The sequence below is a fragment of the Prionailurus bengalensis genome, chromosome A2, assembly GCF_016509475.1.
Source record: "Prionailurus bengalensis isolate Pbe53 chromosome A2, Fcat_Pben_1.1_paternal_pri, whole genome shotgun sequence".
Lineage (NCBI taxonomy): Eukaryota > Metazoa > Chordata > Mammalia > Carnivora > Felidae > Prionailurus > Prionailurus bengalensis.
The window spans coordinates 150690300-150715813 of NC_057348.1; the positions used below are offsets into that span (position 1 = coordinate 150690300).

The 25514-nt window shown below is 50.4% G+C and overlaps 1 protein-coding gene across 2 annotated transcripts in view; it reads right to left on the reverse strand.

Moving 5' to 3' along the window:
* SLC13A4 (solute carrier family 13 member 4) overlaps window positions 1-25158 on the reverse strand; it is a 45665-nt gene extending 20507 nt beyond the window's left edge. Inside the window, exons 1-5 of one of the 2 annotated variants that reach the window (XR_006298603.1) lie at window positions 23437-25158; window positions 18088-18216; window positions 4872-5008; window positions 2724-2896; window positions 2262-2316 (exon numbers count right to left, since the gene is read on the reverse strand). Coding sequence is in view for 1 of the 2 variants with exons in the window: in XM_043589634.1 (XP_043445569.1) it covers window positions 2262-2316; window positions 2724-2896; window positions 4872-5008; window positions 18088-18216; window positions 23437-23535 (593 nt within the window). In the remaining variant the exon portion in view is untranslated. The remainder of the gene's footprint in view (window positions 1-2261; window positions 2317-2723; window positions 2897-4871; window positions 5009-18087; window positions 18217-23436) is intronic. The other variant, XM_043589634.1, reaches the window with a different exon arrangement.
* Between the last annotated feature and the right edge of the window lie 356 nt (window positions 25159-25514).

Below are 25514 nucleotides of genomic sequence, written 5' to 3' on the forward strand. Positions count from 1 at the left end.
CAGGGAGGGCCTGCACGCGGTGAGAAGCCGAGGTGAGCAAGAGCTTGGGGGGGGGGGGGCGGGGAATTTCTGACACAGCTGCTGCTCCTGTGTGTGCTGAGTCTCTTCCATGCCCGGGGGTCCCCCACCCAGCCTTGGCCTTGAGTACAGAGCGGGGTGGGAACTTAACAGCACTCCTGGCTTACGCTCAGTGCTAAATGCATGCTTCGGTTTTAGTTCTTTTTTTTTTTTTTTTAACATTTATTTATTTTTGAGAGACAGAGAGAGATAGAGCATGAGTGGGGGAGGAGCAGAGAGAGAGGGAGACACAGAATCCGAAGCAGGCTCCGGGCTCCGCGCTGTCAGCACAGAGCCCGATGCCGGGCTCGAACTCGCGGGCCGAGAGATCGCGACCTGAGCCGAAGTTGGACGCTGAACCAACTGAGCCGGCCAGGCACCTGGGTTTGTTTTAGTTCTGAAGGCAACGGGTGCCGTGAGCGCTCTGTGAAGACAGGTGTTGGACACGCGTGCAGGACTGGAGCCCTGTGGCCATCACCCCTGACCAGGCTACCTCAAGGGAGGGTGAGGAGTTGAGCAGGGTTTGGAGGGAAGCATTCTTTGGAGAGGGTTGTTGGCCTGGGAGGAGTAGCGTGTTATGATGTTTCCCCTCCCTCCTTCTCAAATCGGGTGAGGAGGGCAGGCCTGGAGCCCCTCAGACAGCCTGGGAGGTGCCGGCCACCGTGGAAGATGGCCATCCTTACCCCACAAATGGCCTGGCCCCCACCAGCAGTCTGCTGAGGGAGATCTAGGGACAACTTGAGCTCTTTGCTTCAGAGTCTGGGGACATGTATTCAGGTCTGGAGAAGAACAAAGGCAGGGCCATGATGCCGAGTCTCTCTTGTCATGGGTCACGCACTCGGAAGGTGGCAGGGCAGGAGCCTTCTTGAAGAGGCCCCACCCAAGAGGCAGAGGCAACCCCAGAACAAAGGGGCTCTGGGGGGGAGTAAAGCGGCAGAGCACAGAACCAGGGGGTGGGGGGTGGGGGGGTCATCCGGGAGCACCTCACCACCACCATCAGGCCTGGGGCTCGGCAGAGGTCACCTCAAGGGGACACTGTAGGGATGCTGAAGGTGGGCGCCCGGCCAGGCCAAGTGAGGGAGCCAGGGTCCAAGTCTCAGAGATGGTATGGACCCCTGGAGAAGTCGGAAGCAGCAGAGGGAGGGGTGGGGGCCCAGACGGTGGGAGGAGGAAGGGCCAAAGAGGAGTCTCTCCCCACGCACTCTGACCTCTGACCCTGCAGGCCTGGTGGGGGGTGGGAGCAGAGCTAGTCCCCACCCTTCTGCGCCCTCCCCTCACATGTGCTGGTTTCAGTCAGTGCCAGTTCTCACGGCCCATGAAGTCACCAAACTACAAACCTCAGTTTCGCTACACGTCCAACTTTTAGAGGCGATACTCCTCAGCGACCCTCGAGGACAACGGTCTGATATAAAATCTCCAAATGAAATGAGCCATTGATGGATCTGCCTCACGTGAATGTTTGGGGGGTGTAGTTCTCCGTTTTTAGCTTCTCTCCACCCTCACATGGCTCTCTGCCCACTGCCAAGCCCACTACCTGTCACCTCATCTTTCCGTGTCATACCTGACAAGGCCAAGTCTAGTAAGACCACCTCTAGTATCTATAAGATACTTGATGATCCTCTGAGAATCTTCAGTGACATTCATTATGCGGATGTTTTCCCATTAATTAAATGTATTACTCTCCTAAGGACACCAATTCGGATGAAATTCTACTTGGTAGGGGCGCCTGGGTGGCTCCGTGGGTTAAGCGTCCGACTTCGGCTCAGGTCATGATCTCGCGGTTTGTGGGTTCGAGCCCCGTGTCAGGCTCTGTGCTGACAGCTCGGAGCCTGGAGCCTGCTTCGGCTTCTCGCTCTCCCTCTCCCTCTCCCCCTCCCCCTCCCCCATTCGTGCTCTGTCTCTCTCTCTCAAAAATAAACATTAAAAGAAAAAAAAAGAAGTTCTACTTGGTAGCTGTGTGGACAATCAGACTAGTCAGTCCTTCTGTCTCTTCCCTCATCACTGCAACTCCTTGTGGTTGAGGGAGTTGCCCTCAGGATCTTGGCAAGTGGTTCCGAGGATGGAGAGGAAATCAGGACAGAGGGAAGTGTCGAGATGTGAGCCTGGCATCTAAAAGAGCTGTTCATGGGCTCAGGGCCCAGCTTTCCTGACCCCTGGAATAGACCCGGCAAGGCTCCGTCTGGGAGGAGGGCAGCCATACTCACTCTTCATTGACAAAGATGAGTTCCAGGGAGGGTTGACTGTTGTTTACATCGAGACCTACGGTATCAAAGGAAAGCAGACGTGAGCTGTGGACGCTAGAGCTGAGCGTGTAGGGCAGGGCTTCCGGACTGGGGCTGAATGGGGAAACCAGGGCGTATCCTGCATGAGGACTGCCCTCCCTCCGCCTGAAAGCATGGTGGGGTTTGCAGACACACAGGCCCGGGGGGTGGGGGGAGAGGGGTGGTCATAACCGTGGAGTGTTCGGGGGAAAGGGGCAGGTGGTGGCTGATGTAGCAGGGGGAGGAAGAGCCAGGGAAGCGGGGTCACGGGTTACAAGGGCTGGTCTGGGATAGAGGGCAGGGGAGGGGCATAGATGAGGGAGCCTGGGGAGCCGCGCTGAGCCGGGCCGTGTCACAAGAGGAGGGTACGAGGGCGAAGGGGAGGTGAACTCCAGCAAACTGTACTGATGGGCTCGGCCTCTTCGGCGCTGGAGTTGCCCGCCACGAGCTGCTCCTCCTCGGCACTGACCAGCTCCTGCAGCACGGCCTCCACGATGGGCATCACCATGGCGGTGGTGGACGTGTTGGAGAGCCACATGGAGAGCAGTGTGGTGCAGCACATGAAGCAGAGCAGCAACCTGGAAGGCAGGGCGGCCGGGGCACAGCGTCTACAGCACGGCCATCTCCCAAGGGCCCCCCGCTCACTCGCGGGGCTCCTTTGGGGCCTCCTACGAACCCGATGGTGCTGGCTAGAAAACGGGGTGGGGTGGGGGTAGCGTGTGTCCAGAAGGTCCGGTTTTTATGTCATGCCTTCAACTCTGTACTCCCAGGGCTTGGCACAGAGCAAGCATTAAATGAGTATTTGTTGAAGGAATAAACCACACGCCACGGGCCAATGGCCTCAGCTAGAGAAAAGCCCCTCCGTAAGCAGAGACTAGCTTTGGTAGTAGGGTCACAGGGCATGGACTTACTGATTGGCCAACTCTGCAGCCATTAGCTTGGTGATGACCTATGGGCTTTTCTGGTGCCTAAAGGAATTCTTTTTTTGCCCTTGCAGCCAGCACTTCTACGGGTACCATTACAGTCTATGCTCTGCAGCCAAGTCACCATACTTATTAGTGACCACGTAGAGATTGGCGTGTGGAGCTCACAGTTCCGCTCACCGCTTGCCCCACTGTCAACCTGCTGAAAGCACAGCCCCCCGAGTCACCCAAGTGTCCCGTATCACTGCGTTCACTTTTTCAGCTGGTGTCATGAAGAGTCAACCCTTGGAGGAAAACACTAACCAAAAGAACTCTCAAGTGATTTCTCTTGGACGTTGGAAACCTAACAGTGTGTGTTGGAACAGACAGGGTTCTCACTTCCGTAAGACAAGGCAACACAAAGACTATCCGTGTTTATTGCTTTAGGTGGGATCACTGACTCTGCACGATCTGGGGACAGCACATTTATCGAGTGGATTACGTCAGGTGGGCCAAAGTCCTGGTGGTGTTTTTTTGTTTAGGCTGATGGTGTGAGTTTGCCTGCCCGGGACCCCCACCAGCAAGCAAAGAGCACTACCGGGGGTGGAAACATGTGGGGGGATGAGTTAAATAAAGAAGAGTGGAAATGCGATGGGATAGGCATTCTTGAGTTTGACCTTGAGTTTGAGTACACGGAGGTTTTAAAGAGCTCCGGAGTCCCCACGTGACGTGTAGGTGCCATTGTGTGCCTAGGAGGTTGAGTGTGGGGTACGAGGTTATCGCTGAGCCAAGTGGCAAATTAACTTAAATTAAGCTGTAGTTAAGTGGGATACAGGAACATCCTTCTAGGCATAACCTGTATTCGTCTAAATGACCAATGTTGAAAACTGATACCATGTTATTTATTTATGCTCCATTGGACTCCCAAAGGAGTCAGGGCAGCTTACAAAAACACGTCACGAGAAAGTTGTAAATAGAAGGAAGTGAGACCCACATTCCAAAGGGAGAAGGGTCAGGCTATTCAACGGAGCAGAGGTGAGGTTAACACAAAACTGTCAATCCTGACTTTCTTACACATCCCCCAAGGTTGGGAATCTCTCTATGGGCGTTCCTGACCGCAGAGAAGAGGGCACAGTCGAGGGCACGTGTTGTGATCACAGACGCCAGGTCAGATGCAACATATCTAAGCTGTGGGCTGAACCAGTGATAACAAAGTCTCAGGGTGGATGGGAGGAAACCTCCGTGTCTCTCCTTCAATGACCAAGGAGAAGACACCCATTTCGTCATCCAGCCTGTTCCTTGTTATACCAGAGAAAGGTTGAGAAACAATGTACGTTGGTCCATCATGTTTTACCTAATGGGCCCCTTGTGTTTTGTAACCTGCTGCCCTTACGGTCTAGATTACTCAGATAAATTCTTTAGACTGTGATAATAAATGACACCAAAGTCACACACTCAAATCTCTAGTCTGTGATCAAGGGCCCTCTCACTGGAGAGTGAGGTAGGAGCCCAGCAGCCCTGCCATCATCCCCTCCCCATTAGTAGAAAACCAACCCGAGCCGGACGTCCCCCTGTGGCCCAGGACCACTGTCCAGGTGGCCCCTGGCTGCTGGGGGAAGCGCTATGGTCTGGCACCCCAAGGACCGCTTACATGCCCGGCTTGGCTCCAGCCATCATGACCATGCGCAGAGCAATGCGTTTGTGCAGGTTCCACTTCTCCACGGCAGCTGCCACGCAGATGACACCCACCAGCAGCAGCGTGGTGTTCTTGAAGTATTCGGCGGCCACCTGGGGGAAGGCGGCACAGGTCAGCCCCTCCCCCGCCAGGGCCCAGAGGACCGGGCCGTACCCATCACAACCCATTCTCAACCAGAGGCTGGCACGCAAGGAGGGAGGTGACGATTGTTAAAACAGCTGACTGTTTGAGACTATATATATAAAAAATAGATACATATATATCTCATATATACCCACATACATATATTCTATATACATGCATAACATACTACCTCGGGCAGGCACTGTTCTAAGTAGTTTACAAAGATTGTTTCAGTTAATCTGGCCAGTCACCCAATAAGGTAGATATTCTTCTGCATGCTTAAAAAATATTAAAACACTCTGTCTTTAATTATGATATCATTTCAAAGAATAAACACACACGTATAATTTTATCTTAAGCCTTAAAAAATTGTTAAAATAACTCTGGGCTTGTCCCCGATCTCTTTTTTTTTCTGTAGCTTTTTAGAAAATTGTGTTCATTTTTCTTTTTTTAAAAGTTCATTTATTCATTTAGAGAGAGAGAGAGAGAGAGCGCACATGCATGCCAGCGGAGGAGGGGTAGAGAGAGAGGAGTCAGAGAAGCCCAAGCAGGCTCCCACGTGGGGCTCAGCCTCACCTGTGAGATCATGACCCGAGTCAAAATCAAGAGTCCGACGCTTAACCAGCTGAGCCACCCAGGCCCCCCTATGCTCATTTGTTTTAATTAGAAAATTAATACATGCTCATTCTGGAAAACTCCAAAATACAGAAAAATTTAAAGGTGAAATTACCCTTGATCCTACTACTGTTATTACTTTGGTATATTTCCTTCAGTTTGGGTCTATAAAGATGCATAATTGGATTTGCACAGTATGTATAGCTTTATATTCTGCTTTTCTCCCCATTTACATCAGACCCGGATCATTATCTTATTTAACCTCAATTTGTTGGAAAAATTAATCTTAATAGAAGCATAATGCACCACACAATTTGGCCAATTTCCCTTTATTAAATATTTCGGTTAATTCCTTTTCTTTCAACTACAAATGGAGCAAAGAAAAATTTTCTGCTTACATCATTAACCTTACATGAATATGATAATTTCCTTAGGTTAGAGTTCTTGAGGGTATCTTTATAGCTTGCCTTAAATCTTTAAAATTTTTTTTAAAATTTTGAAAACTTTAAATAACTCTAAATAATTCCAAAGTTGCAAAGCTCCGAAATGATACGGTACAAGGAATACCTGGGGCACCCGTGTGGCTCAGTGGGTTAAGCGTCCGACTTCGGCTCAGGTCATGGTCTCATAGTTCGTGAGTTTGAGTCCCATGATGGGCTCAGAGCCTGGAGCCTACTTCAGATTCTGTGTCTCCCTCTCTCTCTGCCCTTCCCCTGCTCGCACTCTGTCTCTCTTTCTCAAAAATAAATAAACAGTAAAAAAAAACCCCAAAACATAAGGAATACCAACACACCGTCTATGTATGTGTTTTTTTCTTCCTGAACCATTTGAGGGCAAGTTGCATATATTTTAGCCTTTTCCCCTAAATACCTCAGCGTATATTTCCTAAGAATAGGGATTTTCTCTTCCACAGCCGAGTACCAGTAATGAACTTCTTCCTGCCCCTTCGTGATGAGGAAGTGGAGACCGGGCCCTGTTAAGATGCTTCCTGTGTTTAGGGTCCACAGACCAACCCTTCATGGATTTCCTTACTTGGTACTTCTCGACTCTGCTTTGCAACCTGACTTCAAAGCCCGGTTCGGGCCTTCCTTGTGAAAGAAAACTTTCCTTGGGACTCTAGCCTCTGACTCCAGAACATTCCCTGCGGGCACCGTTAATTTCACCTACCACACAGCATGCAGGGCAACATGCTTGCACTGTTTTGTTTTGTTTTTTGCCCTGTGTACCTCTCTTGTCTCTCAACTAAATTTTGGGCTGCAGAATGGTCAAGGACCATGTTTCTTTCCGTATCTTTTAACACCTAGCAGGCCAAGGTAGAAAAGCAAATGCTCGGGAAATATTTATCACGTGCAGGAGAATCGTTCCCAACAGGGAGCCATGGCAAAAACAGAGGAAAACATACAGAAAAGTTTAACTTCTAATTTAGGAACCCTCTTTAAAGCGGGAAAACGAGAACATTTCTAATTGCAGGAAAAATAAAGACTGCAGGAAACGCAAATATAGTTAAAATACATGGTGTTGGAAATAAGGAATATTTAAACTTTGCTTATTGAGTTAACAAAACCCGTGATGTATTTATACTGGGAGGCTGGAGGGAGGAGAAAGGGGGTTGTAAGAGGACACAATCCTCATCTGCTGTAATCAGAAGGCATCTAATAACGTCTATAAGCGATAACTCAAGAGTTAATATAAGATTATCGAGTAAGAATAGTATTCAGTTCGGGGTGTCTGGGTGGTGCAGTCGGTTGATCGTCCGACTTCGGCTCAGGTCATGATCTCGCGGTTGACGAGTTCGAGCCCCGCGTTGGGCTCTGACAGCTCAGAGCCTGGAGCCTGCTTCAGGTTCTGTGTCTCCCTCTCTCTCGGCCCCTCCCCTGCTCATGCTCTCTGTCTCAAAAATAAATAAACATTACAAAAAAAAAAAAAAAAAAAGAATACAGTGCCCCAGAAGAAGCAGTTATCAAAGATGAAACCCTGGATGAGGGGGAGGTGGGACTTGGGGGGGAGGGTAGAGTGAGGGAGGGGTGGGGAAGGCAGCTGCTGGTTTTGCATTAAGAGTTTTTCAGTATTATTTTTCTTTTCCTTTTCTTTTTTAACATTTATTTAATTTTGAGAGAGAGAGAGAGACAGAGTGTGTGGGGGGGAGTGGCAGAGAGAGAGGGAGACACAGAATCCAAAGCAGTCTCCAGGCTCTGAGCTGTCGGCACAGAGGCAGGGCTCGAACTCACAAACCGGGAGATCGTGACCTGAGCCAAAGTCCCATGCTCAACCGACTCAGCCACTCAGGCACCCCATTATTATTTGATTTTAAACTCTGTTAACACTTTGACAACATAAAAGCCAAAATAAAGCAGTAGGTTCCATTTCTGTCCCCACCCCCCACCTTTTCCCCCACGGAGATGTCCCTGTGTGTCACTGATGAGGTTTGTGTGGGAGGAGGGGGGCCATTGGCCCTCTACGTGACCGTTTCCTGGAGGAGCCCTCCACTTCTGCTTAATCGAGTTCTTTTTTTTTTTTAATTTTTATTTATTTTTGAGAGAGAGAGAGGCAGAACGTGAATGGGGGAGGAGCAGAGAGAGAGGAAGACACAGTCTGAGGCAGGCTCCAGGCTCTGAGCTGTCAGCACAGACCCCGATGTGGGTCTCGAACCCACAAACCGTGAGATCATGGCCTGAGCCGAAGTTGGATGCTTAACCGACTGAGCCACCCAGGCGCCCCTGCTTAATCTGGTTCTTGTTCCCAAACCCAATCCTCAGCTGGCACTGTTAGTAAAGCTTCCTGAGGGCAGAGAAGGCTCCCTGCTCTGCTTGGCTGGTGGCTCTAGGGCACAGTCCCCTCTGGGACTGGCAGGTCGGCCTCTGGGCTGTGTGAGCATAGTCCAAGATGCTGCCCCCTAGCGGGAGGTGGAGGAACTGTGAGGATGCCTGAGGGCATGGCTGGAAGTGGGGGCGAGTTGGGGGGGGGAATGTTACCTAGGACATTTCTCATGGCACCCTAACCTTCCCAGGAGTCTAGGAGGCAGTTCTGGGGCAGAACCCGTCTTTTCTTTAACTCTGTCTGCCGAGGAGGGAAACCCACAGAAGACAGGAGACATAGTAGTCCTGGGTCACGGTCCCTCCACTGGCCCCCTCCATGGTCCTCACTCGAGGCCCCCCTGAAAAGCCTTTAAAAATTCAGCGCTGGGGCGCCTGGGTGGCTGTGTCAGTTAAGTGTCATACCCTGGGTTTCGGCCCAGGTCATGATCTCATGGTTCCTGAGATCAAGCCCTGAGTTGGGCTCTGTGCAGACAGTACGAAGCCTGCTTGGGATTCTCTCTCTGCCCCTCCCCACTCGCACTCTCGCTCAAAGTAAATAAATAAACATTAAAAAATAAATACAAAGTCAGGGCCACCAGGTTTACTCTCGCAGGGGACTGGCTGGCAACATTTTCATTTTCTGCCTCTTTGCCATGTGTCATAATAGCATCTCAGTGTGCGATGGCCTTTTAGGAGCACAGAGCCTACAGGACAGGCGGGGCCCCTTTCTCTGGGTTCCTCTCGAAGGGAAGACGAAAGGAACCAACACACAGAGTGCCCTCTACGAGCAGGGAGTTTGGCACTTTGCACTCACTTTCCCTGGTTAGCTCTACAGGGGTCCTAGTAGGCAGGTACCCTTCCGACCTCCCTTTGCAGGTGAGGAGGCGGATGCAGAGAGGTTCGGGAAGTCTTCCCAGGTCACAGCATGAGGGGCAGCGTCTGGATATCAGTCCATATCCGTCTGAATCCAAAGCTACTACACTCGGGGTGGGCCCGTTGGACACCGGGCATCTAATTCAACTCTAGGGGAGTTTTCTTGGTCTCCCTGACGGCGTGGGCAGGCACACATTTCCATCTCCATTCATAGTCACGGTCCTGACGCTGGCCCTGAATAGCCGGGCCTGGGCCAATGTAGGGCCTGGGCCAATGTAAGCCCCGGGCCCAGCGTTCGAGGGATCTGAGGGCTCCAGGGTCAGCCAGGACTCAGCTGTGTGACCCCAGGCAAGTTATTCAACCTCTCTGGGCTTCATTTACTCATCTAAAAAAAACCCAAAACCAAACAAAAAGATTACGGGATTCCCTAGCTTTTGTAAAGCTGTTGTAGAGTAAATGACAGATGCAAATCAGCCAGGAGGGCCCCCCACATTGACAACCAGGATTTTTAGCAGCTCTTCCTGTCACTAAGTAATCCACACAAAGACTGACCTGCTCTGAGGCCATGAGCACAGGAACGGGCCCAGGCACAAGGCTGCCTTCCCACTTTTACAAATTAAAATTCCATCCGATGGCGGTGTTTGTTAGCTGTCTAGCCCACTGATTTTTTTTTTCAATAATAAAATCTTAGCTATTCAGAACCCTCAAGGAACACCAGGGTTCCAAGATTCCTGAGGGTTATTTTCATTGTTTGCTAAGCTGCTGCGTTGCTTACTTATGCTTGCTGTGGGCATTCCTCTCCCCACCACCTAATCTCTGGGACTAATATTCTCCGAGTTGGGAAACTAGATAACGAAGCTTGTGAAGCTTGTCGGGATTATTTGCAAAGAGAAACAGGATCCTAAACCGAGCACAACTCCCCTGGGTCGAGTGCTCGCGCTTTCTGCGATGTTTGCGGTGGGGGTTTTATTGCCTTTTCTGCTCTGCGGTTTTTCCGCAGCCGGATCCCTGAGCTCAGAGGGCAGAGGTGCTCCTGGCCTGTGTTTCAGAAGAGGGGAGCTCAAGGAGGCTGCTTGGAAACGGAGGTCAGACTAGGTGGGTTTAAATGGTTGCTTTCCCTGCAGATGAGCTGTAGACTCCTGGGCAAGCTACCGAACCCCTGTGACCCTGGCACCCCAGCATTTTCAGTGGCGACAGTAACGACACCCAGCTCACTGAAGCCGTCATGACGTGGCCTTAAGGAAGCTCATGCAGGCGGGGTCTTAGAACAGTGCCTGGGTGCCTGGCATATAGGAAGTGCTCAATAAATGTCTATTATTATTATTATTATTATTATTATTAAAGAGGTAAAAAAAGATAAAAAGCTTCAAATAAGATTGAGGGTTATGCCAGATGTATCAGCACGTCCAAATGAGGGAATAAGAGAAAGAAATGAAATAAGGAGCAAGGGCGTGCCTGAATACGAAACCAAAGGTTCCTCCAAATTTTCTAAGTGAAGTGGAAGCACATGGAAAGAGTGTCCTGACCCGGGCTGGATGGAGAGGCTCGGGGATCTGCCGGGTGTTGGTCTTTAACTAACTAGTTAATTGTTAGCGAGTTGCAGGTGAGATCCCTTAGGGATGAGCTCTTGAAATATCGCTTTCTTGGAGCACGGAATTCCTTACTGATCTCTAGATATGTTAGGTTTTAAATGGTTGAAATAGTTTTCGTAGGGGCGCCTGGGTGGCTCAGTCGGTTAAGCGTCCGGCTCTGGATTTCGGCTCAGGTCATGACCTCACGGTTCGTGAGATCGAGCCCTGCTGTGGGCTCCACGCTGAGTGTGTGCTTGGGGATCCTCGCTCTCTGCCCCTCCCCCCACTCATGTGCTCTCTCTCTCTCTCTTTCCCAAAATAAATAAATAAGCTTTAAAAAATGTTTCAAACAGTTTTTATAAAGGGGAAGGGTGTGCGTGGCTCTATTCCTAGACTTTGAAGGAGGGAACTCGGTTCAGCAGCCTCAGCTGGGTGCCCTTCTCCCGAGGAAGGTGAGCCTGCCTCCCTGGGGCCATCCCCTGGAGGGGAGGCCCCAGAGCGGCCCATCCTTCCTGCCTTGCCGCCGGGGGGCGCTGTGGGGGCACTTGCCCGCCCGAGAGCGTCGAAAATCCTCAGAGCTCCCTGTGAGGTCGCTATTTCTATTCCCCTCGTTTTCAGGTGAGTAAATGGCAGTTTGCGGAGGTTAGGAGAGTTGCTCGAGACTGGTTAGTGACAAAACTGGATTCACAAACTCCGTTCTCCCCTACTCCCAGCTTGGATCCTGACCCTTTCCTCTCCTTGCTCACGGGGGCAGCAGAGACGGCAGGAGGTGTGGTGGGTGTGACTGCGTCTGATGAGCCCCCCCCACCCCCCCGTGGCACAGGCAGGGTGCCCCAGAAATGCGGACAATCAGCGCTCTGGGGGTCAGCTGGGGGTAGCTCTACAAGTGGTCCAGGAAGGTGGCCACCTTTCGGGAGACTAGTGGTGGCCTCTCTGGCAATGGACTTCTTTTGAGGCTCTTTTGGACATCTGAACGATTTTGCAGTGAAATCTTTTAGCCTCCCCGGAGGGCACGTTTGGGTCTGCGCCCCCTCCGCACTGAACTGAGCCCCCAGCCAGAGCCGGAGCCCTCGCTTCTTTATTCCAGCCACTGCCCCAGCGATGCAGCCAAATCCAGCGTGGCCGACTCCCGGCCTTTCCCTGGGGAAAGGAATGCTGTTTCTGCTGGGTAAGTCTGTGTGGGCTCCAACACCCTCCTAATCACCTAATTGCACTCCCCAAGGACGGAGGTTTTCAAACCACACTCACTGCCTCTGAAATTTCAGGAGGCTTGTGGGAAGAAGGACCCAAGCAACCAGGGCTCTGGGCCTCCGTGCCCAATTTGAGTAGGATTTCCTCTTCCATCTGTTTTATGTACTGAGTCTCCTAAGATGTGGTTTAAAGAAAAGGTCTTGTTGCTAGAAAAACATTCTTTGCAAACCCTACCCTAGAGAAGTCTAAAGCGGAGAGATTCCGAGCAGTATTGACCTGGCCCAGAGGTTGGCTTAGCTCCTGGCAATGCCAACTCATAAAGCACCCCCAGTTTCTTCTCTGGGACCTTCTGAACTGCCCCCAGTGGAGGAAACCAAGGCAGGGGACTGGGTTCTGACTCCAGAGGCAAAGGGGCTGGCTCACATGTAGGGAGTAGCTCTTCCCACAGAAACATTAACTTGGCCTCGAAAGGCTGCAGCATCTGTAGGTTCATGGTTCCAGGCTCCACCAAAGGTGTGGGTGTAGAGACTCAGCACTGGCCTGTGTCTGGATGGCTGTGGGTGATGGGTAGCTTGGGTTCAGGCAGGTGGCCGGGCCCCGATGCTCAGCTTACATCCCCACAGGCCTGCGTGGAGGCGGGGTCAGCTTCCCTCGCGAGCAGAGGCCAGAAAGGCAGAGAGGAGAATGGTATATGAAATGCACCCCCACCCCCGGTTTAAACAAACAAAGAGAGCCAGGGTCTAGGTGACGGTCAGGAATCTGGCAGGTCAGAAAGATCAGGAACAAACAGGGAAGCAGATTCATGACATTGAACTCAAGTGTCAGGTGGCTGCAGAGGCCCTTTTGTTTTCCCAGCTGGAGCTGCCTTGCTGTCTCTCCCGCCCTGGCAGGAGCCAGAATGTGAAATGTGGCCCCGCGGTGCAGGGCCATGGAGACAGCAGAGGGTGACTGTGAGTGTGTGTGTTGGGAAGGGGAGAGATAGAAAGCAGGTGTCATCTCTACTGGAAGTAGTTCCTGGCCCTGGGCACCCCGGAGGCTGTACCAAGCCTGATCATTCAAACCCTGCCTTTTAGTGCCCCAGAGGGCCCTCTCGCTCCCATCCTCCTAGAAACAGTAAATCCTAGCTAGGTTGATCGACCCCGGTACTTTCCTGGGCTGTGGCAACACATTAGAAGGGCTTAGAGGATTTCCATGGCAGATATAATGATAGAAGTGAGAGTCACGATGGAGGTAAAATAAAGAACAAACCTCAAATCCAGGACTGAGCTCTAAAGTAGTGGCAGGATGCTAACAAGAAGATCATAGAGTCTCAGAGTCAAAGGGCGCTGTGAGCCCAACCCCTCTCCCAGTCTACCTCTAATGTCGCCGACGTGGTCACCTGGCTTGCATTCCCAGGGACGGGAACGCCCAGATACCACGTGGCAGCCCATTTCAGCACCTTCCCTCAGACAGGGTGGGTCTTTCTTATGGTGCTCGGACTCTTTGGACTGGTTTGACCCTTTGAGCCTAGTGCGTTGAGCTGCAGAAGCCAGAAATCACATCTCTCTGGAGCCTTGTCTTTCCTCATGTGACTCACATTCTAGATTTTTGACATCTGGGCTACCCACCACCGCATGAGCTCCTTATCTAGAATCTGATGCTCTGGACCCATATGTGTATTCATTCAGCAGGTTTCAGTATGTGTTGGCCAGTGGTTAAGAGAGCAAGTTCTGGGATCATAAACACTCCTGGGTTCGAGTCCTGGCTCTGCTCCTTAGCAAGTTATTCAACCTCTCTGAACTTCAATTTCTGAACTCCTCTGTGAAGATAAAAATAATAGCCACTTTACAGAGGATTAAGTGATGCGGTGCATGTAGAGGACCTCCCATAGCGCTCAAAATGTTGGCAACCCCAGTGGACAGATGATTCGTACTGAATCTGTACTCAACTAAAAGCCAAGGGTCCTTTTCACACAAACTGTTAACGTTCATCCCTATTAAACTTCATTCTGTCAGTTCCAGGCCATTGTCTCATCCTGTCAACATTGATTTTGTCATCGTACATGAGTTGGCCCATACAGCTTGGAGTCATTGGCAGATCTGATAACGCGCCTTTTATATTTCCATTTGAGCTCTCTCTCCGGTCCGCTGCCATTATGTTACTCAAGATTCTTTAGGTTCAGCTGTTCAGCCAGCACTCAAGTTACCCAACTGTGTTATCATCCAGCCCACACTGGCTCCTTTGATTGAGAAAATTTTTTTTCCCTTAGAAAATTTGAAGGTTCCAAAGAAAAAGTTAATTTGTATTCAACAGCTTCTGTTTAAAAGGCTACGGAAATGATAAAGCCTTCTAGAAAAAGCCTCAGTCAAAAAGTGGTCAATAGAAAGGTTGGGCACTTGGTGGAGTAAATTTCATTTATCTAGAACATTCCCTCTCGGGGGATTGTGTGAAGCCTCTGCAAGGCCAGCAAACGAGGCATTATCGCACGGGTCTTCAGTGTTTTCCAATCTGGTTTGTGCCTTCTCTCTGTTCGAATAGAAACTTCTCAAGGTCAGGAGCCATTTCTATCATTTTCTATCTCTTTTCAGCAAGACTGAGAGACGGAAGTCTGAGTTTTGCACCCCACAAACTCTTAACACCTGCTGACCAATAAATCATCATCATGCAAATTAACCATTTGTATGCCTACATCCAAGAGGACAGTAGGAAACTCAGAAGCATCAGGCGCGACATTCAAGAGGGCAGAAATTATGTGTTTCATTTTTGTCACCTTCAGGGTACCCGTAACATCCCACATCGCACATGGTAGACCGAGAACTCAGAAATTATTTTTCTGAATGTTGAGTGAATGACATGAGGGACAAAAGCCATGGTCCCAGAGTCATACTGATCCTATCCACATGCCTTCCTTCAGGTGAAGGGGACACTGTTGCCACACCAGCAAGAGACCTTGCAACTAAGAACCATTAACTGAGGGTCAGAGCAAGTATAGACCACACTGCATCCAGGCCACAGACACCACCAATCCTAGGGGCTGCGAATCTTCGTGGAGAGAGGACATGTCAATGGTAAGTTCATATCAGGTGTATCTGATGTACCATTTAAAGGATAAAGACATCCCACAGGCTCCAAGGGCAAAAGCAACACTTGCAGCTGAGGTCTTTGGAAAGGCTTCACTATAGAGGGTGATTGGGCAGGATTTTAAAGGTGGAGGGAATTGGAGAGGACTGAGTCAAGGCAAGGGGCTAGGCAAGCGCAAGTGGGCTTGGGGAGGGACAAGTAGGTGATTTGTCTGCAGAGGGGACTCCTGAAGATCCCCAGCCTGCCTCTTCCCGGGGAGCCAGGGCGCATGCTGGCGGAGGGGTGTGGCTGCTGGTTGTGGATTAGGTGTTTGGAATAGGTCTCTATCTGCAAAGTTAGGTGACTCACAAAGGGTCATAAGCCATGTCCCCCGCTTAGCGGCATTTTCCTCTGATCTGAGTTGAAAAAGCCAGCCCAACAGACTCTGTCTGGCTTAAGCCGCTTCCTGTAACCCAACTGTTAAATATCATCGCCAGCCATTGCCACTTTATCAGACAGATGGGGTAGGGTCTTTCACCTCAAATGCTAAGACTTGCCCTGTGGCTCCCCCAGGGTTTTCCATCTCCAGCCCCAGCAATGACAATGCCTAATCCTTCACCAGACAGTCTTGCTTTTCTCCTCACAAAGTCGAGTTATCCTTCAAACCACTGACTCAACAGCCTCATAAGTCTGGCCTGCCTGGCTGTGCCAAGGGGCGGGCCCTTGGATGACCGGTTGCCTAGCAACATCTTTGAGGCTTCCTGCTTCGGGCAGCCCTTGGAGAAATAGGGACACCATCTACTTCAAGGCTAAAGCAAGCTGTTGGCTTTGAGGCTGCTCGCCCTGAAATACAAAGATAGAAATCTTTTAATTAATAGTTAGCTCACTCTGAATGTTAAAGTTCAATTTTTTCTACAACGTCACTCTTTTCTCTGCCTTCTGTTTTCATTCCCTGACTCATTGGCTTTTGGCTTCTCCCTTTTAAAGAGAAACGTGCAGAATAAGCTTAGGCTCTTTTCTTCAGAAAAGTCGTATTTAAGGTTGGTTGTTCTTGGGGAACCCGGGTGGCTCAGTCGGTTGAGCGTCCGACTTTAGCTCAGGTCACCATCTTGCAGTTTGCGAGTTCGAGCCCCGGGTTGGGCCCTGTGCTGACAGCTCGGAACCTGGAGCCTGATTCAGAATGTGTGTGTGTGTGTGTGTGTGTGTGTGTCTGCCCCTCCCCTACTCACACTCTGTGTCTCTCTCTCAAAAATACATAAACATTAAGGTTGGTTGTTCTTTTAGGCGTGCACACAGACCAAACTACCTATTCTCTTTTCCACAAAGGAAGGGGACACATTGGAGCAATCCCCTGATGATTTGGGTCACAGGCTAGCTTTTATATGGGTCCCAGGATGTTGCTGTTCTTCCCATCTCCAGGGATAAAAGCACTGCTGATGATTAGGGGATCCTATCCTCTTTGGAACACGTAAAGCTACTACGGCTACTCATTGCCACTAACCCTCTCACCTCAAAACTGAAACGATACAGAATAAAACAAAGAAACAACCAAAACCAAAACCCAAAACACCCCAAACACAAACGAACAAACAAACAAACAAACAACTGGCCAGTTGAGTCCATCTGGTAGAAAGACAACCTATTCGGATGAAGTCAAGTACCACAGTTAGAGGGTCGCCTAATTCTAGCCTGGGACTTTCAAAAAAGTTCTGTTTTTCATGGTTAAGGCATCCCATAGGCCCAGCTTCATTATTTCTTCCTCACATCACACAGGAAAGGAGATGCAGCGTTCTTAGTAATAACTCACCACGAAGCTACTTTATGGAACGTCTTCCTTCTGGCATAGCGAGCAAGAATATAGACTTTTAACCTAATAGATAAGAGTGGAAATCCAGTTCTGCTGCTTCCTACTTTGTGATCTTGAGTGAGTGTCTTAACTCACCGAGCCTCTTTCCTCATCGGTAGAGTGGGAATATTAACACCCACTTGTAGAGAGAGATCTCAGGGGTACTGCATAACCGATATATTCCTTCCAGTATAGTTCCTGGTTCCTAGTAGACCAGCAGACATGAATGCCTTTTCATCTTTCTTCTGTGCCTCTGTCCTTAGTCTCTGCCTTTCAACCTTTACTGGGAACTCGAATCAGAGACCAGGTGCTATGACAAGAGTCTAGATAGACCAGGTGTTACTGAATGAGGACCATCTTTCCTGTTGCTTCTGGCTTCTGGTTGTGTGTTTCTTCTTTCCCACTTGTGGTAGGTGTGAGTGTTTGCCCTGAAAGCTGACCACAACCTGGGCTTGATATTGACAATTTCTGTTTGAGCTTTTAAGGAGGCCATAGAGAGAGAGAGTGGACAGAGAAGGCAGGTTCTAGGTAGACAGCAGTCAAGGAAAGAATACGCAGTAATCTTGAGTTGGGGAAGAAGGAATCGAATTTTCTTTCTTTCTTTCTTTCTTTCTTTCTTTCTTTCTTTCTTTCGAAGGGAAGTAGATGAAAACATTGTCAGGACTCAGGAAAACATGGTAAGTTTCTCTGTCAACAAACATTTATTGAGCACCTACTGTATATGGGCTCAGGTTTATAATAAGGTTCCAAAGACCTGGGACACTGATTCCTGCCTTTGAGTGCTTATGCTTTAAGTGGGCATACCAAAGACTGACAAAGGTCAACCCCAGGTTACTTGCATGTACCAATCCCACAGTTCCTAGAGGGTTTCAGACTGTAGGAGCAATTGGATGTGACTGATCAAGTAAGGCTTCCTGAAAGAGACAGTTTGAAGGAGACGAAGGTCATGGGCGAGGAACCTGGAGTAGCAGGTGCAAAGGCTTAGTGCTAAGAGAGTGTGCCAGAGGGTGAAAAAAAGCCCCCTCCTCAAGTCCTTTGTGGCTCTCCTTTCACCCTGAGCCCACTTTCACTGGCCCGGCGGGGACCCGAGCAGGGGGCTGGGCCACAAGCGGTCTCACCTCACTGGATCGGAGGACTCCGAAGAACGGGTAAAGGAAGGCAGGCACCAGGGCTGCAGCTCCGAGGGGCACCGCCTCAGACACCCAGTACACAGCAGTCACGATCAACACATAAGCACACGCGGCCTCCTGGAAGGGAAGGGGAGTGGGCGGTTAGCCACAGGGACAGCCATGGCCCCTGAGAATCCAAACGAGACCTGGGGGCAGAGGCAGCCGGTACCCAGAGTCAAAGATGGGCACGAGGACACAGCCCTGGGTGGGGGTGTGTGTGTGTGCAAAGCTGGCCTCTGGTGGACACGTGGCGGGGTCCACGCTTTGGCATGTGAAGTAATGGCTGCTCCTTGGGGGGGACCAGTGCCTGGCATGTGGTTTGCAGCAGGATGGCCACCAGACTGACCATGTCCCAGCTCTGCTCGTTCTTGAAACTGTGCAGGGTGGGGACCCCAATTAACTGCAGTGCTCAGACCCGACATCATCCGCTCTCAAGTTGGAGTTCATAGCTTTAACACGGAGCATGATATTTTGGTGTCGAGTTGACGGGGCACAGATGTTCTCGGGATAGTTGAAAGTAGGGATCAATTTGTGTAACCAATTCAGATGTGAGCTCTGAGACTGGCCCTCTTTGGGCTGGATAATTCCTTGCTGTGGGGGGCTGTCCTGTGCATTAAGATGTTTAGCATCCCTAGCCTATACCCACTAGATGTCAGTAGCACCTCCCCGTCGTGACAACCAATGTCTTTAGACATTACTAAATATCCCTCCGGGTGGGAGTGGGGAAATTTGTCCCGGGGTGAGAACCATCACCCTTACCATTATCTGGTTCTCATTGCCCTGGGACTTCATTCCACCTGCCTGATGCCCAGGGAGACATCCATGGGACATAGGGGATAAAAAGTGCTGTCTACCTGGAAGGGAAGGGCTGGAAATTTACGAGAGTTTTCCCCAGCCTCCTCTCTTTGCTGGCTATACCACACTGGTGTGCACGGAATAAAAAGGCACAACATTGTTATCAACAATCATCCCTCCTTAACCTCAGCCTTTAGTAATTCTAGTTGCTCGGGATGATTCTGATTAATGGTGCTGAGAAAGGCCGCTGGCTTACTCTTGGGAGACGTCACTATCCAAGGGCCCTAACAACAGACCTGGAGGGCCACTGTATAGAAGGTGCAAGCTGGCTGTGGGTTCCTCAATTTATACGTAGTTCTAAACCATCTGGGCTCAGGTCTGACCTACCCTGAGGCTGGCTGGTGATCAAGAAACCTGACAAATCTTGTTCTGTTTATCTCTCCCTTGGGTTCAGAACAAGCCTCCTCAAACTCTTGCACAAAAGTTACAAAAGGTCGCCATGATCAGTGAGGGGCGTCAGGAGTGATTAACCCAGCTTGGAAGAATGGGACCTTGTTCCCTCCTGATATGCATGGATTACTGCCTTGGGGTTTGAGAAATGGGAACTGGGCCCAATAATTGTTGACTGTAGCTCCCACTGAGATTTCCTCTGGGGCCAAAAGATCAGAGAGAAGTTAAAACTTTTGGAAGTCACTGATAAGACAACAGAACCAGTAAGGGGGGTGGGGGTGGGGGGAAGGCGCCATTGGAAAATAATGCAATTTAGAGAAATACCAACTTTGTTGCAGAAACAAAACTACCCAAAGAAGCCCTTTACCCTACTTGGGCCCACTTATTTCCATCTCTTTTCTGAGAAACAGAATGGCAGGTCTGCCGTAACTCAGCTGAAGATAAAGGGGGCCCTAACGATGGGACAGAATATCTGTCCCTCACTGAGAACTTTTGGTTTTTCTTGCCATAACAGAGCCACAAATTAAGTTAGGGAGGGAAGGGGCTGCAGTGGGAAGGGGTGACAGACCAAGAGAAAGAATGATAGAGAAAAAACTCTCTACCAGGCATCATTTTAGTTTGAATTAGGAAGATTTGGGTAAGCCAAGGTAAATTTAGGAATTAGGATGGGTTGGCTTGGAGGAAGTCAGCAAACCACTTTCATCCAGGATTTTTTTTTTAAGTAGGCTCCACGCCCAGCACAGAGCCCAAACCCACCGCCCTGAGATCAAGACCTGAGCTGAAATCAAGAGTCAGATGCTTAACCGACTGAGCCATCCAGGAGCCCCTTCATCCAGCATTATAAAGAACAGGATAACCTACCATCATCCTTTTTTCCCCTGAACTTTCCTTAGAGCAGAAGAATGGCCAAGAGAGGGCCTCCGATTGGCCTTTCCATATTTCTTGCCCACCTCACCCATGGAATTTACATAAACTTCCTTTTGCTCCTTCTGAACCTTCTCAAAGTTCAGTGGGTAAGCTTATATTTAGATAACCCCCAAAATCTTGTGAGGTTTGATTACAGGACTCCTGGGATCCCACATCTGGCCAAGGTCTGGCAGGTGGCTCAATTAATATTGGTTGAACTGAACTGGGTTCCTCTGTTGGCTATCAGGTTTCTCTTATCTATCGGAGAGAATATTCTGGAAACCCTAGGTCCCTTATCACTGCCACTAGTCAGCAGGTATGTAGGGGTGGATGAGTATGCAGGCGGTGCCTTTAAAGGAGAGTGTTGCCAGCTCTGTTTTGCTGCCTTTTATAAATAAAGGAGGAAGCTCAAAAGCTCAAAAGTGGCTTTACCCACATTGGAAGTTTCCTGACTCTGCTACCAACTGATGTGTGCATTTGTTCCTTTTCCATGCTGCCTGGTCACCTCAGTGATGTGCCATTCAGACCTCACTGGAAGGGGCTTGAGGTCTTCTTTGCTGTCATAGATGGCTGTGACGCCTTTCTGCAATTAAGCTGGGGCTTGGGTGTAACTTTTATCCCACCAGGGACACTGAAGCGGGGCTAATTTATGGACGACCCCCACCCCCGCCTTGTCCCCTCCTCTTCTGTAATATGGTAAACTGAGTCTGGGCCCCTGGTTTTAGAGAGCTGGTCAGGAAAAGGGGAAGGTCCTTCTAATCCTTCCTAAAACATAGCTGTGGCTTGGCACTTTGAAGAATCATCAGAACAGCAGGCCAGGAGCTCCTGGCCAGGTCCCTCCTCTCAGCTCCCGCCCAGGGCAAACAGGTCCATTTAGGAATCCTGAGGATTAAATATCAGAGTCTAAAAGTTTAATGCACAGGAGTAAGAATGGGTCAGAGACGTTCTATGTGTTGGCTTGTCCCGGTGACCTCAAGGTGCTTTTATGTCATCGTAGAAGAGGAGCAGAGCCCTTGTTGACACTGTGACACACGGAGAAATCGTCTCTGCAGGGCAAACTGGGTAGATGGCAAGAAAGCTACGCCTGAAAGACATGGACCACCCCAGGCTCCATCTGGCTGTCCCGAGGGAGGGAGTCAAAATATCCACCCTCCGCTAACCCAGGTGCCTGAGGTAGTGTTATGTCAACTTTCTTAAAAGGCACTTGTTCTCAGCAGGGGGTGATTCTGTATCCCGCCCCAGGGGTATTGGTAATATCTGGAAGCATTTTTGGCCATCATGGGGTTGGCAGTGTGTGCTGCTAGCCTCTAATGGGTAAAGACCAGGGGTGCTGCTGAACTCCCTACAGTCGCAGGACAGCCCTCCCCACAACAGAGAATTATCTGGCCCCCAAATGTCACTAGTGTGGCTGTCAAGAAACCCTGTTCTAAGGTGACAGAAGGGGCTAGGTCAAGAAAGGGCAACGTCTCTTGGTCTCAGTAAGTCCAGCTTTAAAAATCTCTTCGAAGAATCTTTACAGATCCAAACAGAGCAGAGGCCCAGCTGCCCTTCCTTTTCTTTCCTCTTTAAGATAACACCTGTCTTCCTTCGAGTTTATTGATTATTTTGCTTGCTTCAATAACGGGTTTCTTTTTTCTTCTTGTGGATGCTTCTTACTGTCATTGGTGACTCAGAAGCTCAAAGCCAGGGCCTCAGAATGAAATGGAGGCAACACCACACCCTAGACTCGTGGTCTCCAAACACAGGGCTGACTCGGGGCCACAGAGGTGCCTGATACTTCCATGGAGAAGAGGGCGACATGTCTTTGGTTAACACTCCCTTAAATGCAATCTGACATTGAGTAAAAAAACAACAACAACAAACCAAGAAGAAAAACAAAGAAGGAAAGAAAGAAAGGGAGGGAAGGAAGGAAGGAAGGAAGGAAGGAAGAAAAAACCAACCCATTTGGACAGATCAGAGAATTGACTGGTGTAAGCCCAGGAAAACTGTCAGCAGCAATCACTGTCTGCTAATCCCAGCCTGCTGTTAATCAGCGTCTCCTTGGCACTCTGGGGTATTTATTCTAGTAAAGATTTAAGCCAGTTTGTTTTTAAGACGAGCCACTCTAATCCCCTCTATTTAACTTTATAACTCAATGTCGGTTACCAAGTTACTCAGGGAGCTGCCTGGAAAATCTCTCCCCCTCCCACAAACATGATTAACCTCTCTTAGCTTATTTTTCCTGAAGTTTTAAGGGTAGTGGCAGCCGGAGGCGGGGTAGAGACCCTGAGAGGAGGGGGAGGAGGAGGAGGGAGACAGAAAGGGAAAGGGAGGCCAACAGTGGTCTGAAAAGCAAGCCAAAGGCAGAGCCCGAGCTTTCGGTATCTCTGTTCGTGCAGACCCTGTCAAAAATCAGGTCATGGGCTAGAGTTGGGAGCTTCCTTATTTCTTTTTTATGGCGTCATTGAATGCCCCCCCCTTCAAGGGCACAGAGAAAACACAGCGGATACAGATAATCAAAGGGCCATGCGCTGGGGACTGGGGCAATATGCCAAGCTCTGCTTTGAATGTGAAGTTCAGAGGGAACTTGAGCGATTGCATTTCAAAGCATGGTTATCAGAAGCTGGCATGGCCGGTCCACAGATGGTGGGTGGGGCAGAGGGTCTCCACAGAGACACCCCAGTCCCAGTCCCGAAGGGCAGTCCCCTGCCTGCCCATTGCCCCCACCCCCACCCCCTCAGGGTCCTTCCTGGGAGGTCTCCCTCTCTCCAGCTCCCTCACAGGAAGATGGTCCCATGTGACCCCGGACAAACGCTGGCCCAGCAGCGTGTCCTTCTCCGTATGGACACCGCGCGCGTCCCGTGGCCAGTTCGGGCGACCCAGGGATGGTGTAGCACCCACCAGCCGGTCCAGCCGCCCTTCCAGACTCCCCCCCTGGCAGGGGGCCACGCGGCTGGGGCCCTGGGAACGGGGTAGAGGGACAGAAGTGGCAGTTTGGGGGAAGAAAGCGTTTGAGCCTACCCCAGAAAGGCACGTGCAGGCCTTGAGCCCCGGAGAAAACCCTGTCGAGAGACGCGTCGCACCCCATCCCTCGCCGTCCCCGCCCTGGCACCCGACGCCCGGCCCGGCAGGGACCGGAGGGGACAGGCGGGGACAGGCGGTACTCACGCTGCTGGGGTGGAGCATGGGCAGAGGCAGCAGCAGCAGCGGCACGAAGATAACGAGCAGCAGCTTTCTCGCCCGGAGAAGGCCCTGGAGCAGGCCCATCGTGGACCTCTGTGCGCGGGCGGGCCGCCAGGGGCCTCCGGCGACGGCTCAGTCCGGAAAGGACTTCTCAAAGCCTTCTCGGCTTCCAAGAGTCCTCTCTTGTCTTGGGGGCAGAAAAGGAGGGCAGTTACAGCTCCCGTTTGCACAAAAGGCTGGGCTCCTTGCCTCCTTGTTTAGGTGGGATTGGTGAGCATGGTTTTGCGCCCAGCAGAAAGGGAGCGGGAAAGGATCGTGAGCCGAGGCATAGCGGGTCCCCCTTCGTGCGGTTACCTCTAGAGTGACTTCTTTCTAGGGCCCTCCATCATTTTGCCGCTCTCTGATGGCCTGTTGGGGCAGTACCGGCCTCTCCTCTACCTGTGCTTGCCGAACCCCCTTCCCTTAACACAGCACCCCCCCCCCCCCCAAGTTTGTCAGCGGCAGATGCAGACTTCAGATAGGGCTGCTTCTCTTTCTGGCACCTTAACTCGGTTCAAATTTCTTTCCTTCCAATTGGTTTCCCACTTATAATTTGCCTTGAGCCCGGGGCCTCCAAAGCAGGGGGAAAAAAAAAATCCCCAGGACTGTCCTCGTCGTCCCGGGACAAAAATCTCGCTGGGGGCCCACCTTAACTTTCCTTCACCTATGGGAAGCCGGACAGGAGGCAGCAGCCCCGCCCATTCCTCAAAGCCAATCGGTACTTTGGAAAGAATGAGGCCGGATCTCTTCCAAAGGCAGCTCTTGATTGGTCCCAGCAGGGGCCTGCTGAGTCCGCAGAAGCTATAGGCAACTTGCAAAGCTTATTTTTGTTTCTCAAACGTCCTAGGGGCTGGAGTGACGATCATCATCATCGTGGTAAACACCATCCCACTTATGCAGAGCTGTCCCTGGGAGAGCCACTTACTAACCTGGTCCTTAGGAAGATGTGTTCGGTGGCAGGGAGAAAATGAAATATAATCTTTCAGGGGGAAGTTGGCCCCCAGAGTGTACAATATTACGCCTTTCAGATATCCCTGGTGACAAAGATCATTTGCTTCAGCATCTGAGTGAGTACGAATCATCTGGACCAGCAGAGGGTGTTAGCCTCTAAGAAAGACCGCAGATCTTTTTAGGGAGAATGGGAAGGGTAGCAACCTCTCTGGATAAGTCTAGATGACGGTCTCATTTCCGAGGCCCTCGGTGCCCAGATGTCAGTGGTCTTTCTGGCCGGAGTAGGTGCTCAAATGCTCCTCTTTGAGGCTCTTTACCAAAAAAACTGAAGCAGAAAGCTACCTTTGGCTGGTATGCAAGGAGGAAGGAGGTGGGAGGGCAGGGAAGAAGTTGACAAGTTCAGGGTCAGGGCCCTAGCAGCTGTTGCCCTCTGGAATTTCTGCTGCTTAGAGATCAGGAGAAGCTGTCAGCCTCTTTTCTCAGAATGGACACGTGGCTCAGGTCACCCATGTTTTCCTGAATTCACAGAATTCAAGAATGGCATTCTATGGTCAACAGCTGTACCTGTTGGAAATGATCCCCAGGCTAAATGTAAAGTGATTGGAGAAGTGGCCCCAGAAAACCAGTTCTTCTTGACTTCCAAGGCAGGTGTAATTGTGGACAGTCCAGGCTCCCTCTGAGGTTATCTTGCCATCGTAGGATGGGCTATGATGACCCATCTCTTTCAATGCACGTTAGAGACTGGCTACCGTATATACTGCATTTGGGCCTCACTCTTGTGACGATTTTGTAACTCAGAATGACAATATCACGTGCGTGATGTTTGGGTGGCAAATATTAAAGAGGCTGGGTAATAATTAACCTCTGTGGAGATCAATATCCGCTGTTAAACCCCTGGACCGACCACATCACATTCCTTGGCGAGATAATCTGACATAACAAAGATTCCATTGAGCCTGGTAAACTCGATCATGACATTTTTATTATACCATAAAGGAATAACTGTTAAATAAAATTAGGGAAGGTGAGCAACACGGTAAGACCAGTAGTTCTCCTTCAGGGCTCTATCCATT